The 18,534-nt window shown below is 37.7% G+C and overlaps 1 protein-coding gene across 20 annotated transcripts in view; it reads right to left on the reverse strand.

Annotated features, from left to right (window-relative positions):
• The window catches only part of SOX6 (SRY-box transcription factor 6), a 669,339-nt gene that overhangs the window by 7,994 nt on the left and 642,811 nt on the right, over positions 1-18,534 (reverse strand). For 16 of the 20 annotated variants that reach the window (XM_017525615.2, XM_017525619.2, XM_017525630.2 and 13 more), the window contains 2 exons: positions 13,906-14,139; positions 11,129-11,345 (listed from right to left, as the gene is read on the reverse strand). In XM_017525615.2, coding sequence (XP_017381104.1) covers positions 11,129-11,345; positions 13,906-14,139 — 451 coding nt within the window. The remainder of the gene's footprint in view (positions 1-11,128; positions 11,346-13,905; positions 14,140-18,534) is intronic. The other 4 variants (XM_017525632.2, XM_017525627.2, XM_017525628.2 and 1 more) reach the window with 1 other exon arrangement.

Below are 18,534 nucleotides of genomic sequence, written 5' to 3' on the forward strand. Positions count from 1 at the left end.
ATGGAGGTGGTTTAGAAACACTGTGTGAGATACCTGTTCACGCTGTCTTCAGCAACCTCTTTCAATTACCACAAGGCATATCATATCCCTAACATAACGTATAAAATATTATCAGATATATCACCTTACCCAACTAACATTATGACCCCATAAGTTATTTTTTCCATTTTCAGATGAAGAAAATCAGATGTTGCTTCAAGCCCTGCATTCAATAACCAGCAGAGCCAGAATGTGAATCTAAGCTAACAGCTGACTTGAATGCCATCACTGTTTCCTTTACAGATATTCAATCTACAGATACACTAAGCTCTCACTGTATATCATAAAAATGCCTGACTTCTATAGAGCCTGTCAGCACCTAGTTGACGCTAAGCACCTGACATTGATGCAGCTTTTATGATTCTCATCGTGAGTTTTTTGGTTGCCTGAAGGAAGCAGATAATAGCAGAATCTAAATCTATGTATCGAAACATCATATAAAATATTAGTTTCCCTCTTACTGAATCAAATTTTAAAACAGTATACTTCTAGCTTCCTAAGTTTTGGGCACATTAACACAAATTAAATTTTATGCTAACCTTCCCAAGGTATTGAATGCCTCATTATTATTTTTCTTTTTTTTGAGACAGAGTCTTGCTGTGTCACCAAGGCTGGAGTGCAGTGGTGTGATCTCTTCTCACTGTACCCTCCACCTCCCAGGTTCAAGCAATTCTCCTGTCTCAGCCTCCCAAATAGCTGGGACTCCAGGCACATGCCACCACTCCTGGCTAATTTTTTGTATTTTTAGTAGAGACGGGGTTTCACCATATCGGTAAAGCTGGTCTCGAACTCCTGACCTCAGGGGATCCACCTACCTCATCGTCCCAAAGTGCTGGGATTACAGGCATGAGCCACCACACCTGACCGCCTCATTAACTTTTTTACTGAATTTGGATAACTGCAATAAAATATTTTTGCCTTAATACACTATGAGTATAGAGTGAAAACTTTTACTGCAATGTTAACCCATTTTACAGATTTCTCATATTGGCAAGCTGATCTATAATACAAACTCTGCATAAAAATAAACTATGAAATAATACGTTTCCTTTTCACAAAAAAATAGATGGTAAATTTTTGCAGTATTTTAATCAGAATATCTACATGTATTGGTCTATTGAATAAATTTAAATTGAGCTCCTATTATGTTTTGGGAACTATATTTAGATGTTTTTACATTATCTTCTTGAATCCTCATAATAAGTCTGAGAGGTAGGTATTATTTTCCCTCTTTTACACATGAAGTGACCAATTAAGGTTCAGAAAATTCAAATTGTTTGTTCAAGGACACGCAAGTACCATAATCAGGAGCTGAACTTTCCCCGTGTCACAAATTCTCTGCTACATATCAAGATCAGGGCGAGAAAGGCAAGCTCACACTATCAGAAAAATACTTAGCAATTTAAATCAGAATCAAAATCTTCTACACTGGGCTCCACACAGTTCGGAGTATTTGGACTTTAAGCTGGTAATTGAATGCTAAAAATAAATAAGCAAATAAAACATCTGTACAATTTACTTTCTAGAGTGAGAGTGAGATGCATGATATTCAAAAGCCTAGTCCTTGTTGGTGGAGAGATAGATATCGCTGTTTTAAGCCCTCAGACAGTGCTAAAGACCAGTGAGGGTTAAAACCCAGGGATTACTCCCCACCTTGAGGAAATGAAGGGAGTCCAGCTCTGCTAAGGGTCTCACATTCACATACAACTGTTCAAGGTTGTACATAAATGCTAGAGTGAGAACTTATCTCTGTGAGAGATGATTTCTGCCTCACCAACCCTTCTGGGAAGAAGGTTATGTGGTATGGTGCAAAGAGCTCAGGTTCTGGAGTCAGACTGGCTTGGGTTCAAATCCCACCTGCCCCAGTTACTGGCTGTGTGATCTTGGGCAGGCTAATTCTTATCACCAACATTGCCTCTCCTTGTCTTTAAATTAGAACAATCACACTTGACAGGACTATGAAGGAGATTAAGTAAAAATATATGCAAAGCATTACATTATAGAGTTGACAATCCAATGTTAATTCCCTCTCCTTTCCTCCCTTGGGAAGCTGGTGCAAACCTCACAGAGCATAAGCCTGTCCTAGGTCTTGTGGGGGAGTGCACCAAGGAAATGACAAGGTAATGGTCTGGACTCTCTGTGAGTGCCGGCCCACAGGAGCCATTTGGAATCAGCAGCTAATGACACATGGTAAAACAATACTCTGGTTCACAAGCCTGGCCAAGAAAGGACTTCCTCTTTACCGTATAACTGTAAAGAAGGGCATCTGAGATGGGAAAATGTTGACATCTTCTAAGAAATGTTTAAAAAGGAAAAAGTCCCCAAAGAATGACATTTGGTTCTGCATAAACCTTTTTCTAATCATAACTCCCTCCTTTCTCTAATGCCTGAAATATTTCCATTATACCCTCTGGAACCCAACTGTCATCCTTACTGAGTCACCTTCTTGCTCTAACTGAAACTTGGCTCTCTCTAGGCCACGAGTCTCCCTAAGGCCCTCAGAAGAGTTGGCTATTTGCTTTCCATGCCCCTCACATGAATGGGCCTGGAGGTGGGGTAGCTCCCTTCTTAGCTCCTCCTTGCCTCTTTCGACCTACTTTTTAATCCCTCAATCCTAAAAATCTGATATTTGAATCTCATGTCACCAGACTATGTCACCTACTCATACTTTTATCTACCCCCTGCCTGATCATTAACCCTCATGCCTTAAAGATGTTAGCTCCTAGCTCACTGTTGCTGTCTTATCAACATTACCTCTGCCATGATTCTTGATGACTTTGCTGTCTCTGTAGATGTTCATTCCAACACCTGGCTATCTCAGTGTGACCTCCCCTCCACTGTGATAATCTGGCCTCTTCCCTATCTTAGTTACTCCCTCTCTTGTCATACAGTGGACCTTGTCATTTTCATCTGTCACTCCTCCCTAATCTCAATTTTAAATATCCCACTCTCTGACCACCGCATCTTATTATTCTGGTTTTCTCCCTCTAGTACCAGTTTATGATTTCACCCCCTACCCCATCTGAGGAGCTACAGTTTCCTGATCCTTCAATCCACCTTCACTGCCCTCACATATGTAGCAAAACGCAAACTTTAGTTCAGTCTAACTCTCTGCCTACTCTGTTTAGCCACACAGTAGAACTTAGCTGAAGAAAATACACTGCCATACTTACTAGTCTCTAAATTTACAATTCTGTACTTCAAATAGGCCTCTGGTGCTGTTCAGCAATCATGTTAAGCATTTTCCTAGCCCATTCCTTGTTTTAGTCTCCTAGACAATTACTTCCTACCTTCTTAACTTTCCTCAAATATCCAACTTCTTCTCCCTCTTTCTCACTCCAAGTTAATGGCCTGGCTTTCCATTTCATGGAGAAATTAGAAGCAATCAGAAGAAACTTTTCACAAACTCCCACCATCACATTGACCGGCCTCCCTGTATCTGTGCCCCATTCTCTGCCTGCCTTCCTATATTTTGAATCAGTCCATAATCCAATATAAGACTAACTCCTCTGCTTGTGCACTGAAACTAAACTATCTGTTCTTTTTTACTAAAGATATCTCTCCAGCAATTGTCTCTACCATCTGAATCATTAATTTTCTATAGCATTCCCACCAAACATGCTATAATCACTCATACCGTAAAAAACAAAATCAAAACCTCTCTCCTGGCTCATGTCTCCCTCCAGCTCTTACTCCATTTCTTTGATGTCCTTTAAAGCAAAACTCTTTGAAAAGTTGTCTTTCTCCATTTCTTCTACTCAATTCTTTCTTAAATCCACTTCAATCACTCCCAATACGCCATAGAAACAGAGCTTATGGAGGTCACACCATCAATAATCTTCACATTGTTAAATCCAAAAGTCAGCTCTTGGTCCTCATGTTACCAGATATATAACACAGGCAGATTTGATATAGCTGATCATTTTCTTCTGCCTGAAACATTTTATTCACTTGTCTCAGATGCCACACTCTCCTGGTCTTCCTCCTATCTCATTAGCTGCTCCTTCTAAGTTCCCGTGCTGCTTCCTTCCCATCTCCCTGCCATCGAAGCACTGAAGTGCTCATGGATTCAGTCCTTGCACTTCTTCTCTTCTCTATCTAAATTTATTCCCTTGGTGATTTTGTCTAATTCCATGACTTTAAATATTATCTATGTGCTGACAACTTCCCAATTTATATCTCCAGTAATCCCCTCACTCCTAAATTCTAGACTTATATATATAACTGTTTATTTCGTTTGGATGTCTAAACACTGTCTCAACCTCATAGTGCAAAAAAATCCTGATCATTCTCCCACATACCTCCTCCTCTCATGGGCAACCTGGTATTGGTTAATGATTACTTCATCCTTCCAGTTGTCCAGACCAATCCATAGTAACTGTGTATCTTTCAAATCCTGTATCCAATTGATCAGCAAATCCTATTGGTTCTTCTTCAGGAATACATCTAGAACCCATCTACTTCTTTCCACCCCCACCACTACCAACCTGGCATAAATCACCATCAACTCCAATCTGGTTTATTGTAAAAGCCTGGTTTCCTTGCTACAGGCCATTCTCCCTTCAGAAACTTCTCAACATAGCAGAGTATTCCTTTGAAAACCTAAGTCATATGAAAGCATTCCTCTGCTTAAAACTTGTCAATGCCTTTCCATCTCACTTCACAATAGCTTACAAGTCTTTTCATAACTTGGGTCCTTGTTATGAAGACTATGGCTTAGAAGTCTTTTCTATTACTCTTCTTACCTACTCACTTTGCTCTTGCCATTCTGGCCTCCTTATTTCTTCTTGGAACAAGCTAGCCACAATCTTGTCTCAAAACCTTTGCAGTTGCTGTTCACTCTGCCTACATTTCCCAGATATCTGCACAGATTGCTCCCTAACTATTCAGGGCTTAGCTCAAATGTTGCCTTCTCAGTGAGGTTTTCCATGACCACCCTATTTAAAATTACACCCCGTACTCTGAAACTTCCTACCCCTTTCACTATTTTACTTTGTTCTAAGGCACTTCCCACTATTTTTATTTATTAGCTTATTTACTTATTTATTTATTTGTTGTTTGTTTGTTTGACTTCTATCATTAGAATATAAGCATTATGAGACAAAAATTTTCACTGACATAGTTGCAGAACCCAGACAATGCTTGTAACATAGGAGGCACTCAATAAATATCTGTTAAATACATAGGATGAATGAATGAACTAGCAAATGAGAGAAAAATAAATGAAAATCCTAGGTAATCTGTTCTAAGGAAGAAAAGATGTAATGAGACTAGCTATATGAAAATAACCATCTTTAGACACCTGAGTGGTTATTCTCATAAATAAAGGGGAGATTTGTCCTCTAGAGACATGAAAGAAGAGTATTAGAACCAACCGCAAAGTTAGCAGGAAGGCAGATTACAGCTTAGTTAACAGAAAAGAACTTTCTAGCATTAGGAGATGTTCCACAAAGGAATTAGCTCTGTTGGGAAGTAGTGAGCTCTCTAGCCCTGGAAGAGTTCAAGCAGAACTTAGAGAAGACTCCTACAATGGCTTAGAAGTATGTAACATTTGAGGCCTCTTCTAAGTTGCAACTAATTCTGTGGATGCAAAATCAGAAGGTAACCATCATGCTGATCTTGCTCTCTTATTATCATTATCAGCATAAAAAGAGACTTAAAAAAAAAACAAAACTAACTGTACATAGCTAATTACAGTTGAAGAAACCTGGCTTTCAGTGGATTCCAAAATCTTGCTCCACCCTACCCAACTTAAGCTTCCTCCTTTTTTTTTTTTTTTTTTTTTTTTTTCAATTGAATATATCTGCATTCCCCCCCACTTACTCATGGGCTCCTCCATGCAAAAGCAGGAATCGATTTTCCATAAGTCTGACCAACCCGAACTTCAAGTCCCTTCTTTAAGAATGTCCCATGCTTGGCCATAATGTATAATAATCTCTCTTCCTCTGAGGTTTATTTGCTCTTGTCTATAAAATTAAGATGAGCAGTTGATTAAATGTTATATGCAATGCTGTACCATGTGTTGTGTGTGTATGTGTGTGTATAACACACTATTATATGCTAATCTATTTATGTATGTATCTGGCTTCTCCAACTACTGATTTCTCTTAAGCTCATGTGTACAGAAATAATGTCTCATGTACTGTATTAATTTAGTAAAGTGCTGGACACATAGCTGGTTTCAAATACGCCCTTACCAATTGACTAACAAATCAATGAACAAAATAAGAAACCCAGCCAGGAGGCTCAAGCTTTGTCTATCAGAAATTACTTTCCTAAAAAGCATTTTTCCTTCCTTTATAGATCAGTTTCAAAGTCAAAATTCAAACACTGCAGATTTCACAAATAGGAATAGCTGGCAGGTATTGGGCTTTACAAATAATGAATGTGCACAGCAAAACAAAATTTGTAGATGTTTGTAAAAGTATACACATGCAGTTGATGTGAACAGAGATAGTTAAGAACGCTTCCTCCCAGTCTAAGTAAAAATAGAACCCACCATTGCTACATGACTTCCAAATTACAGGAGTATTTCTGGAGTGTAATCTAGCTTTGCCAATTACAAAGTAACTACATATTTATGCTGGCAAAGCCCCATTGTTTGCTGACCATTTAGACCCTTCAAAGTGCATAAATAAAAGCAAGGAAGCTTGTTTCATTAGGAGGTAAGCCTATACGTCACATATCTCTGTAGCTGATATTGCAGGAAGGAACAGAAATAATAGTAATCTGTTCATTTTACCTATTGAATCTTCTAATCCAGGGTCTTTACAGGAGGAAATACTTAAAAGAGCATGGCTAATCTGTGCTAATTTACTTGTATTTTGTAAGTATCTTAAATAGAATTGATTCACCCTTTTAAAAACTAAGATTAAAATGGCAAATGTTCAAATCACTTATAGCACAAGGCACTGAAAATAATTATTTTAATAAAATATAGAATATATACTTGACACACAGTATTATTTTTCTAGAATTATAATATATACTTGAATTTACAGCTTTTCATACGCTAGGCAATGTTCTAAACACTTTGTAAATATTAAGTTACTCAGTCTTCAAGAAGAGTCCTGAATGTGTCATGTCGTCAGTATTGTCATTCTCATTCTACATATGAGGAAACTGGGGTAGAGAGAGACTAAATGCTTCCCAAAGGCAAGGGTGAGTTCAGAGGAATAAAGATTGCCGTGTATTAGTTCCTACAGCCAAGGAGGTGCAGATCTAGTATTTGAGCCAGAATAGTCTGATTCCAGAATTGATGCTCTTAACTACTACACTGTACAGTCTCTGTGTGTGTAATGTCATGTCCTTACCAATATCCTTTGGTGGAAACGGCATATATTTCACATTCACAGAAGGCTGATTTACATCTCAGCTCTGCCACTAACTAGCTGTGAGGCCTTGGACAAATTAACATCTCTGAATATTGTGTTTTTCAATTGTATAGTGCGAATGATATTGCCTACCTTGTAAATTTGTTGTATTTGCAATAATCTGTACAATCTACTCAGCAGAGTATATAGCACACAGTAAGTATTCAATAATGTATCTTTATCTTTCCTTAAAAACTAGCCCTAAATTTAATATTTATAGTAGTTTTATATCAGTGTCATGAGGAATTTGTTCTAGGATCCTCCACAGATAACAAAATGTGAGGATGCTCAAGTCCCTAAAGTGATATAGTATTTACATATAATCTACACACATCCCCCATATACTTTAAGCAATCTCATTATTTATAATAGCTAATACAATGTAAATGCTATGTAAACACTTGTTATACTGAATTGTTAAGGAAATGAAGACAAGAAAATAAAAGTCTGTACATGTTCCATAGAGATGCAACCACTGCAGACCTAACTACACAGTGTAACTTAGCAATAATATAACATTTTCTGGAATTAAAAAGTATATATTTTTGATACACAATTGGTTGAATACACAGATGCAGAACCCACAGATGCGGAGGGCTGAATGTACCTGCATAATTCTCTATGCATTCATAGGTAAATTACCAAATAAGCTTCAAATAAATGGAAGTATATTTGGTCATAGTTCTTTGGGAAGACATCATTGTAGCTATATGTACCCTAATGAATATTGCCTCTACATTAATAGTACCCTTATCAGGATTATTACAATATTCTGATACTTATTCTGCAAACTGAAGAGGTTAAAACCAAGGCAAGAGCTAACTTTGCTCCATTCCATATTATTGATAAATTCATTTCATAATAGCTAAGTAATAAAAAAAAATCTAACTCATCAGCCACAGTTGTTTAGTCAGTAAAATGCATGAAAATGTTTAGCAGTATATGAACTTTTATTGGCTTGAAAATTATGCATGTCTTTTCAAAATCAGCTATAAAAATTGATCTCAACCCATTCCATCAAGATGTCAATAGCAATATTTGAATTTTTTGCTTGTTTTTCTCCCTACTCTTATAATAACCTCATATCTAATAAAGATCAATATCCAAAGATAAACCTCAGGAAGTTAATAATCTATCAACTACAGCTACTTAAAAGAGAATACAAATCCTTAAGCAGAAATAACACCTGGTTCTACGTAGCAAGTTTTATCAAAGCTGAGCAGAGGAAAATGCTCAGCATTGAGATTAAAGAATAAGACATTCTGATCATTGTCTGCACTTCAATAGCCCTATTCCGCAGTCTAAAATGATCTTCCATAAAGGACTCTCCTACACTATCAAGAGCAGGATACTTAGTCTCTAAATTTCAAAGCTCTTTTTATGCACCATATGCCACAAGCAGAGACTTCATTTTTTCCTAGTGCTAAGAGCTCTTGCTCAGATGGCACAGCCACACTCATGACTGCCACCATAGGGCTATGAGGCATATATTGAGACAAAGTGGTAAGGACAGTTCCTGAGTCACTCGGCATGATGGGGGGCCAAGATGTGAATTTGAAGCTTCACTCTTTATCACCTTTCGGTAGCCATAGGAACACTCTAAACCTCAACTTCTTTATCTTATTTAGAGAATTATGTGATTTATATATCTAAAATCCTAATATACAGCAGGTAGTCTATAAATAATAGATGCTATTAAGTTGTTTTATTTTACATGTAATGGTACATGTTGTGGTATTTTGATTCAGAGCTGTTTTAATGTATCCTTTAGTAAAGGGAATAAAGGGAACTAAATTCAATAGTATCACTGCAACTCATATTTTCAAATAAGTATTATGTCAAGGTATTAAACAGTACCTTTGGTAGCCTTCCAGACTCGTGAAACAGCCCCACTATGTATCACTACATACACAGGGAACACAACTGGGGAAAAAGGGAGGAATCACAAAAGGTCTCAAACTGAAACTTTGGATGGTTCAAAACAGATTATATACTATCTTAGAGGTGTACTAACAGGATTAAAAGAGAATGTTTATCACACAATCTTAAAGTGGACTATGAATTAGTATTTTTCATAAAACCTCTAATTATCATCTGACTAGTCCAATTATACTGCATTGTACTTTTCCACATTAAAAGTATTACCTTTACATATGCAAACATTTATAATATATAGGAATTTGATAATCCTAGTTTGTCATGTCTTCATTTATTAACATACTGGGATCTTTGAATAATAAAGTGGCTTAAGCTTCTCTCTACCTCTAAGAGGTTCTGTTGTGGTATAAAGAAATTCATTGATCATCCGGTGTGACATAAAATATCATTTTCTGTGATGATAAATACATATTAAATAGTAATGATAATGCTAGACTTCACCTTTCTTGATATTGTACTAAGCACTATATAAACTACTTTTAAAAGCATTGCCTCATTGAATCCTCTTAACAATCACACAAGATAGCTTCTGCTATTAGTTTCATTTTACACATGAGAAAACAGAAGCTAGAGAAGTTAAATAACTTGCCCAGGTAGATGGGACAGTCAGTATGTGAACCCCAGGAGTGAAGCTCCAAAGCTCACACTCCTCCCCAAAACACTACAGTGTATTGCACAGATTCATGACCCACACTACTTTCATTGGCTTTGTTTTTCCTAGTCTAGTTACTATTCCTTTTAAACACATGCTCTGAAACCAACTTTTTGTTCCATGGGGTTACCTCTTGAGTGCTCTTAAAAATAAATAGCTCTTTACTTCTCCTTTAAGATATCCCTTTTTCTCCCTTCAAGTGAAGCTCTCTTAATTCCCTAGCACAGCACAGCTCCTCAATTCTCCTCTAAGTTCACAGCAAATGCAGCTTCCCTCTTGCTTACTCCATTTCTCTCTCTCAAGCTGTTTCTCAAGTGTTTCCCTACTCTGAGTACAGCTGCTTCATGTCTGTGCCTCAAATGGCCCTCTGGGTTTGCCACCCGTCTATGCTTCTAGGTCTGGATATGCCAGAATCTACAGTCGTCTGCATCCCCGCTTATCCTGACTACTGTGGTTATGAGGGGCCTCTTTTGAATGCAGACAGCCAGTCAGCCAAGTCGAAACTTATACCAGAAATCTATTACCTAATTTTTAAACAAAATGACATGAAATCAGACTTGAAGATATCAAAAGCATGTCTAGTTTCTGATTTAAGCAAGAAAATACACATTGTTACTTCTCCTACCACACAGTAATTTACTGCAACAGGAGTTCTGGATCTTATGCCAAAAATGAAGTCCTCTAACCAATGTCAAGGCCAATTATCTTGTGGTAGATCCCACAACAAAAGCAGACTATTGTGATTAGAGTCAGAAGCACACCCAGAGAAGCTGGAAAGCTTCTGGGGATTTCTTAAGGTTAGTTTTGATTTTTTTTCCTCTCTATGTCTGCTTAAATAAACTACCAGAAACTCTGTGTGTGGGCACTGAGCATCTTAAATTGGCTGGGGAGACAATGACAGGAGTGATCAGCTGAGAGTGAGCTGTTCCAGGTTTGGCTTAATTTGCATAGGAGCCATGGTGCAAGACTGTGCCCCGATGACACAGCAAAGATTCTCATGGCCAAGCCCCTTCAGTATGTCACAACCTCCTCCTTCTCTAATATCCTTCCCAAACATACTGCCGGTAGCCATCCTGCAGTTACTTACTGCAAAAGAAAGGCCCAGGTGGCCAAATTCGATACTTACCCCACAGTAAAGAACTGCCTCATCTCCTGTCTCCGAGACCTCATCAATTGCTTATACTCCCCAATTCTGAGCTTTTTGCCATCAACAATGCAGGTGCGTTTCGGTCGGGGTTTGTATTTATAGTTTGGGTACTTCTCTAAGTGGATCTTGCTTAGCCGGGCCTGCTCTTCATAATAAGGTTGCTTCTCCTGGTTGGACATGGATTTCCAGCGAGATCCTAGAAATAAAAATAGGCTTAAGTACCAAAGTAGTCAAGGCAACATATTCCAGGCAAACACAATTAGATATACCTTCAGACCACTTCACTCATCTGTGTGCTGGGTGGCTCCAGTTACCACGTATCACTGGCCCTCCCACCTAGACTTTTAGACTACAGTGCAAAGAACAATTTTGCATATCATACTTTCTTGTATTATTTCTCTCAATAGTTTAAGACTGATGCTACTATAGTGTTTTAAAATATATCTTTGCTGCTTAAAGATCATTCCCTACACCAAGGTCTTTCCCATCCACATGCCTATCCTCTCAACAAGCTTAAAAGGCTAAACCTCCTAAGCACACTTTTGAGCATGATACAATTCTCAGGAAAAGCTTTCTTGGTCCTAGAAATCCAAACATCTCCCAAACTCCAACTATCTTTAGCAAAACTATCATTTGACAAGATGTCAGCAGATGTTGAAATCATTCCATATATAAAAAACTACTGTGTACACATCACCCCTGGCCTAGGTAATTAAAAAAACTAAGCTCTACTTAAGAATTTATAGCTTTAGAACCGGAAGATACCTTTGGAATTATATATACCACTTTCAAGTACTATAAACGCTCATTCAAAGCTGTACCAATAAAAGTATAAAAATTTTTAATACGGTTTATACAGGAAGAAGGATAAGTATTCACTTCTCTAATATTGTTTATAAAGAATTATCTAAACACTTGAGAAAGAGGGGATGTGTTTTTTTACATGTATCAAATTGCATTTTTGTGTCTCGCTGGTGAATAAAGCGGTAACAGCTGTGCAGACTGGATGTTAGCTATTCTTCAGTGGAGATTTTTCATACATAAACAAATGGAAAAGTTGTACAAATACTCTCTGCAGCCAGCAATATCCTGGTCTGCTTTAATAGCACATCCAACCCTGCTTTTTCCTGATTGTTGTGCAAAAGTTGTGTAGATGGTCTATGCAGATAGGTTTCTCTGTGTTCTGCTGGCTTCCAGCAGCTTAAAGCCCCAATTAACAAAGAATTCTTGGTGCTCTTGAAATGTTTGCGCTTAAAAGTTTACATTTTAATGAACATACTTACTATATTCTTATTAATTTTTTCACAGAATGTACACCAATAATATAGATTCCCCACAGCTGCCAAAATGGAAACAGAGTTTCCGTGCCTATCTGAAAGCTAACACATATTGATACTAAAAGTGCAGAAAAATACGAAAATCTCAAAGTTAGATATAAAACTGTAAAGCCAGAAAAGCCTAATTTTTTCTCTTTTAGAATGTTGTTTTACTAGAAAAAAAAATGTGTCTATTAGGAACTTTTGGTTTGAAAGGTATTTACATTCAAAAGAATAACATCCCTATGCATAACTCTGAAGCTCTAAAAATAAAAACCAAACTTAATTGTAATGACATTTAGTATTCATTTTGAAAGTAGAAAATCAAAAGAAAAAAAAGAAAAACATTTTTTAACATTTCACTAGTATTTGAGCTTATGTATATTTTAAATTTTTGTTAGAGGTCACTGCCTCAAAATGCCTCAGAATCAAGTTAAATTATTTATACAGTGACAAAACATGTGTATCTGTGCATGTCCAGATCACTGATATTTACTCAGGTTAAATATTTATTACTTTTGAACAAAACATTTAAAAAATTAAAACCACAGTTTAAGTCTCTAATGTTTTTCAGCTTCTTAAATGGCTTCCTTTGAGATTCTGTCACATCGTGACAGCTTAAGTAGAACAGTGCCTTCTGTGTTTTTCCTTTTTAAAGAGGAAACATGTTGACTGTAATGCTGCATGTTGAATAAAATATGTTTAACATGTTGAGTACAATAACTCCAAACTGTACAATCTGCACTAGGCAAGCTCTGTACTAACAGAACAAGGCTTGAGTTTAATCCTGAGAAATAGAGAATCACTCTGGCAATTTACCACAAAGTGGGCCACTGCCCTGTGGTTCATGTGTTCAGCTCACTGCTATGAAATTTGAACTAGTCATATCTTATTAAAATAAATGTAGATTTATTTTACAAGTTTTAAAGTGATCATCAGAGACACTGTTCTGCACTCCATGAATTTCACACCATTTTGGGTTTCTAGTCCTTGATGAATTCTTTCAGTGGGATATATGAACCCAAGAACATTAAAGCAGAAAACCGTAGGGTCTACGAGTATTTCATAGCAATGTATGAATTTAAGAGAACTGCACAGTAAAAAGAGATAAAGCTTGTCTCCATGATTCCTGTGACCTCTCAAGAGTTGCTAAATTCCCAGTATTAACACATACTATAAATAGTTTTGTCCCTAAAATAAGTGTTTAGCCAGTGCTGCCCTGGCACCTGGTGGATATAACTCCCAAACCTAAATGCCACGTTGTGGGGTGGGGGAGGCAGACATGATGACAAAGTCTCCAGTGGCAGCTGGCTGATCTTCATCTAACTTGTGCCCCCTAGTCTCCCTTAGGATCTTAGTTACGCCCCTGCTTCCCAACCCGGTGGCACTCATGGGACTCACGGGGGAGAAGATCAGCTTTAGCTGTGCTTCAGAACTCACCTAAGATTTTGCTAATGTTGGAGTTATGCATGTCGGGGAAGGCCTGAAGGATTTTCCTCCTCTCATCCTTTGCCCAAACCATGAATGCATTCATTGGTCGCTTGATGTGTGGCTCACTGCTGGCACGGCCACGGGCATCCCTGTAGACTCGTGCTTCAGCCACAGTGGCACCTCCTGTTGGCCAACAATAATACTGCTGTAGTTTAGCTGCAGAGCCATTCATTGCTTTACTTCCTGTAATGTCAGGGCAGGAAGAACAAGATGAGTGGAAAGCGTTATTATGTGGATAATGTCACACAGCTTGGATCAGCTGTTTTCCTCAGGTCCTCCTCTTATTTTCTAAGTGATTTCTTGGAAGTAGAAGGCAGGTTCAAATGACAAATTCTATAGGCTTTTCTGATGTAGCCCTCAAAAACATACTAAGAATTAATTTTACCACATTTACTACAATCAATATTAGGTGATGATACAGCAGTGAATGACATTACCTTATGGCAAACTTTGCTGCTGTAATTCCTTTCTTCAAAAGCATGCTTTTACCTGTCATTTTAGACTTGTTTGCCCCAGATCACAACCACTCTATATGTTTCCTACAAACAGAATTCTTTTTCACAATATGGTTTTGACCTGTGCTCTTTTCATTGCCTAGAAGACCCCTCTCCTACTCTTTCATGCTAAATCCCATTCATCCTTCAATGTTGACATGTTTCATGATTGAATGAATTAATTCAATGAAAAATATTAATTGAACAATTACTATAACCTAGGTTTTATACCAGGTGCTAAGGAGACCATGGTAAATATAACAGCTCAAGCTTTAAAGGAGTCACAGTTCAGAGTAAGGACAGATGATTATAACAAAGGAGGTGAGAGGGCTACAATATTGACAATAAAAGGGCACCAAAACAGCACCAGACAGAATGGTCAGCTAGTGCTTCCTAGGAGATGTGATGCCTAAAATGAGTCTTGAAGAACAAATAGGAATCAGCAGGTGAGTGGGAGAGGGAGTAAGGCCAGATGGGAAGGGTAATTCAGGCTAAAGGAACAGCATTTGCAATGATGCTCCCCAGGCTGCACTCACTCCTCTTGCTTTCAGGAGACATGCCCCATAGACATGCTCCCTCCTTTCCACTCCTCTCAGAAATATGAGATACCTAAATTTAGTGATTATGCTGTACTCATTCTTGTATCCTCAGGATTTCCCACATAATATATAATAAAATATTCATTAAACAAAGATTATTTGGTTCTCACCTCATATGCAAAAGTCGTAGATTTAGAGGCATTTATTTCAAGATTGCTGATCTATTTTTTCTGTTGTTTAAGGGTAGTTCTTTAACATCTATGAAACTATGCCTAAATTCCTGACGTTTTATAATTTCCAAAGAGCTGACTGTAGCAACATACTAGATGAAAGCTCCTTGAAGACAGAGCAAGGGCTGGGTCTCATTAACTGCTGTATTCCTAGGATTCAATGAAGTACTTGGCACATAGGATTTCAATTAGCAAAATGTGTTACATTAATGAATGACTGAATGAATAAATGAATGAATGAACATGGCTCTTGCTTGTTTTCATGCACCCTACTAGGGTGATATGCTGATGTATACTTTGTGATATGGCAACTCCTGAATATCTCCCGTAGATTGAGAACTTCTATAATTAAAGGTAAAGTGGTCAAACTGGTAGCCTCAGACAAGGCTTCTACCACATAACAGGAATGCCTACACTCAGAAGTTTAGAAGCAAAATACACAATAAAACCAACATTTCTATTTTCTGAAAAAAGTAAACCCTTTCTGCTCAGTGAAGTTATTATACAGGACCAACATGATTCAATCAATCTCTGGCCCTTCGACTCTATTTTTAGATACGTTGGTTAAGTAGAAATTTGTGTCAAAGCCAGTAATAAATTACAACATTATAGTGAACTATTATTTAGCAAATATGGTCATCATTTACTGCAAACAAAAGGCAGTATAAAGGGGTGGGATTAGCTAACATGAATTTTTTTCTAAACAAGAAGGAGGGCAGAAAGGCTACTTTCTGAAGATTGTGCAGAAATAACATATTTTATAAACAGCCCTTCTTTTAGGCCTACTAGACAGAATGATCGTTTACATGAAAAGTCTTAGATCCCAAGATGCATAACTAATACGATACCTTTTTGCCACCATACCCACAGTACATTAATTTCATTTAAAATGCACTGACCATACAGGATAAATTGATTTCACTTTATATGGGTTTGACAGCCATGTTTATTGTGCAGTGAAATGTAGTGTAGCTTCCAGCTGACAATATCCATCAACACAGGGCAATATGCTGACTGCTGGGCCAGATGAAGGCATACATTACTCTGGAAGTGAAACACTCATTCAGATACGACAGTGTCTTCTCCTGAGGATCACCATGGTAATTTATGATGCCCTCAGTGCCATTACTTTACAACTGACATGGATTTAGCAATTTATATACTGACATGCATTCACATAAAAGGAGACAGGTTTGTGGAGAATATCAGATGCAAAAACATTTCAATATTATTCTAAGTTAACTACTATGCCACAGGTGATTAACATTTGAGACCTGCTTTTATTGTTGTAGCTTTCTCTCCACGTCTGGCAAAACCAAATAGGCAGCTTCCATTTATTTCTTCATTTAAAATATGTATTTCATTGTAAATGGGAAGTTTTACTATCCTAAAGACTGGGAGAGATCATGGTGAATTTTTAGATGCTGGCTTTAGTATAAACATCCTAGATTCTCTACTCTATACCAATTGATTCTCCCAGATATGCCATACATCTGCCCAGTCTCTCACTCTAACCCTAACCCTGCCACAGTCTTCACATATCCTTACTACACTCTTCTACTTTATTAATTTCTACCTTTTTCTAAGGAACAGAGCTCAAGTCTGACCTCTAGCCTGCTCTAACCTTTTCCTTTCCTCCTACATCACAGATTGTCTTCAGGAACTGAAGGACAAGGAATTGATTACACAGTAGGTCTCTGGGACTCACATGTAACGCTTCCAGAAGTTGAAAAATTCAAGCACAGTGCACAGAACAAAAACATGAATTAAGAAGGGGAAGAATAGAAAATTCTTTAGATCACATGTGCATCACCTCGTCTCTCTTCCAGAAGGAGTGAACTACAAAATGAATGGGGACATCCTAAGCTAAACTAGAAATGTTGTATCAGATGAACCAAGATTTGGGAAATATAGATTTACTCAGGGAGGCCAAAGCTTGAAACACTTTAAAATTTATTCGGATACGTGATCAACTACAGCAGTGACCTTTTTTTTTTTTTTTTTTTTTTTTTTTNTTTAGTACAGACAGGGTTTCATCATGTTGGCCAGGCTGCTCTTGAACTCCTGGTCTCAAATGTTCTGCCTGCTTTGGCCTCCCAAAGTGCTGGGGTTACAGGCGTGAGCCACTGCACTCGGCTGGAAACAAACATTTCATTAATCAGAGTACCAATGTATTTCTTTAAAGAGCAATTTACCTTTTTGATATTCTAGGTCAGAGGTGAGTTTCTAGGATAGACACGTCAGGTGTGCTAAGTAACTTTGCATAAAATAATATTTACAAAGTGCTTTCACTAATTACAATATCTTCATCCTCATTACAATCTTTTAAAATGGGTAGGAAGGCAGACATCTTTTAACCCACTTTATAGATGAGGGAAGCAAGACTCAGAAAGGTGATAACACCTTCCCCTGATTAACCAGTTGCTGGTAATATGGAGCATAGCCAGATCTAGAACCTGAATCTTCTGACTTTCAGCCTAGTACATTTCCCCCACACCAAAGCTACCCCAGTCACTATTCGGCAATCTGAAATAACACTGAATTTCAAAGCCCACCATTTCTTGGCTGGAACATTACTTTCCCACTTTAAGGATGCCACTTTCCTGCCCAGCTAAGCACATTAGAAGAGCCCATTACCAGTTTTGAAGTTCATGCCACTGTCTAATTGGTCTCTGAAATACTGCTCCACCAAAGATGCAAGGGATGTAAAGAAAGCAGTAAGGACTAAAGTTATAGCTGGGATTAAAACAATGCTAAATTAATGCATTCCTTGGTTACAGGATTAGGAGCAAGTGTTATTGTGGATAAGACTTCTATTTTTTTCTATTAGAGACTCCATTCTCTTTAAAAGATCAACAAGAGGAACCAAAGGGAATTCCCTAAGGTCAGCTCTGAGGAAACATAAACCTCTAATTCAATAACTCTGCTACTGCTCTGAAAAGGGGCTTTATTATTGCAACATACATATGGAGCCAATTGGACATTAATGACTAATCAATCCCTCCCCTTTCTATTCTACTTAAAGTGTCACAAACCATGTTTAGATTAGCCCATTTCCTGCTTAGGATTGCTCAAGATGTCTTTTGTTCTTTCAGGACCAGCCTGATGGAGGCAGCTTAAACAAACACACGACCGGAGTGGCGCAGGAGTTATAAAGTGCCATATGTGAATGAACAAAGGGGCTATACTAAAGCCTTTTGTGGTATTTGTTAATGTTTTTCATCTGAGCTTAAAAAGGCTTAATGACTTTGTGGTGAGCTGATGCATGTGGCTCGTGGCTTTGCAAAATGAAGGAAATTCTAACCAATGATATAC

Source organism: Cebus imitator, unplaced genomic scaffold (genome assembly GCF_001604975.1).
Source record: "Cebus imitator isolate Cc_AM_T3 unplaced genomic scaffold, Cebus_imitator-1.0 Scaffold39, whole genome shotgun sequence".
NCBI lineage: Eukaryota > Metazoa > Chordata > Mammalia > Primates > Cebidae > Cebus > Cebus imitator.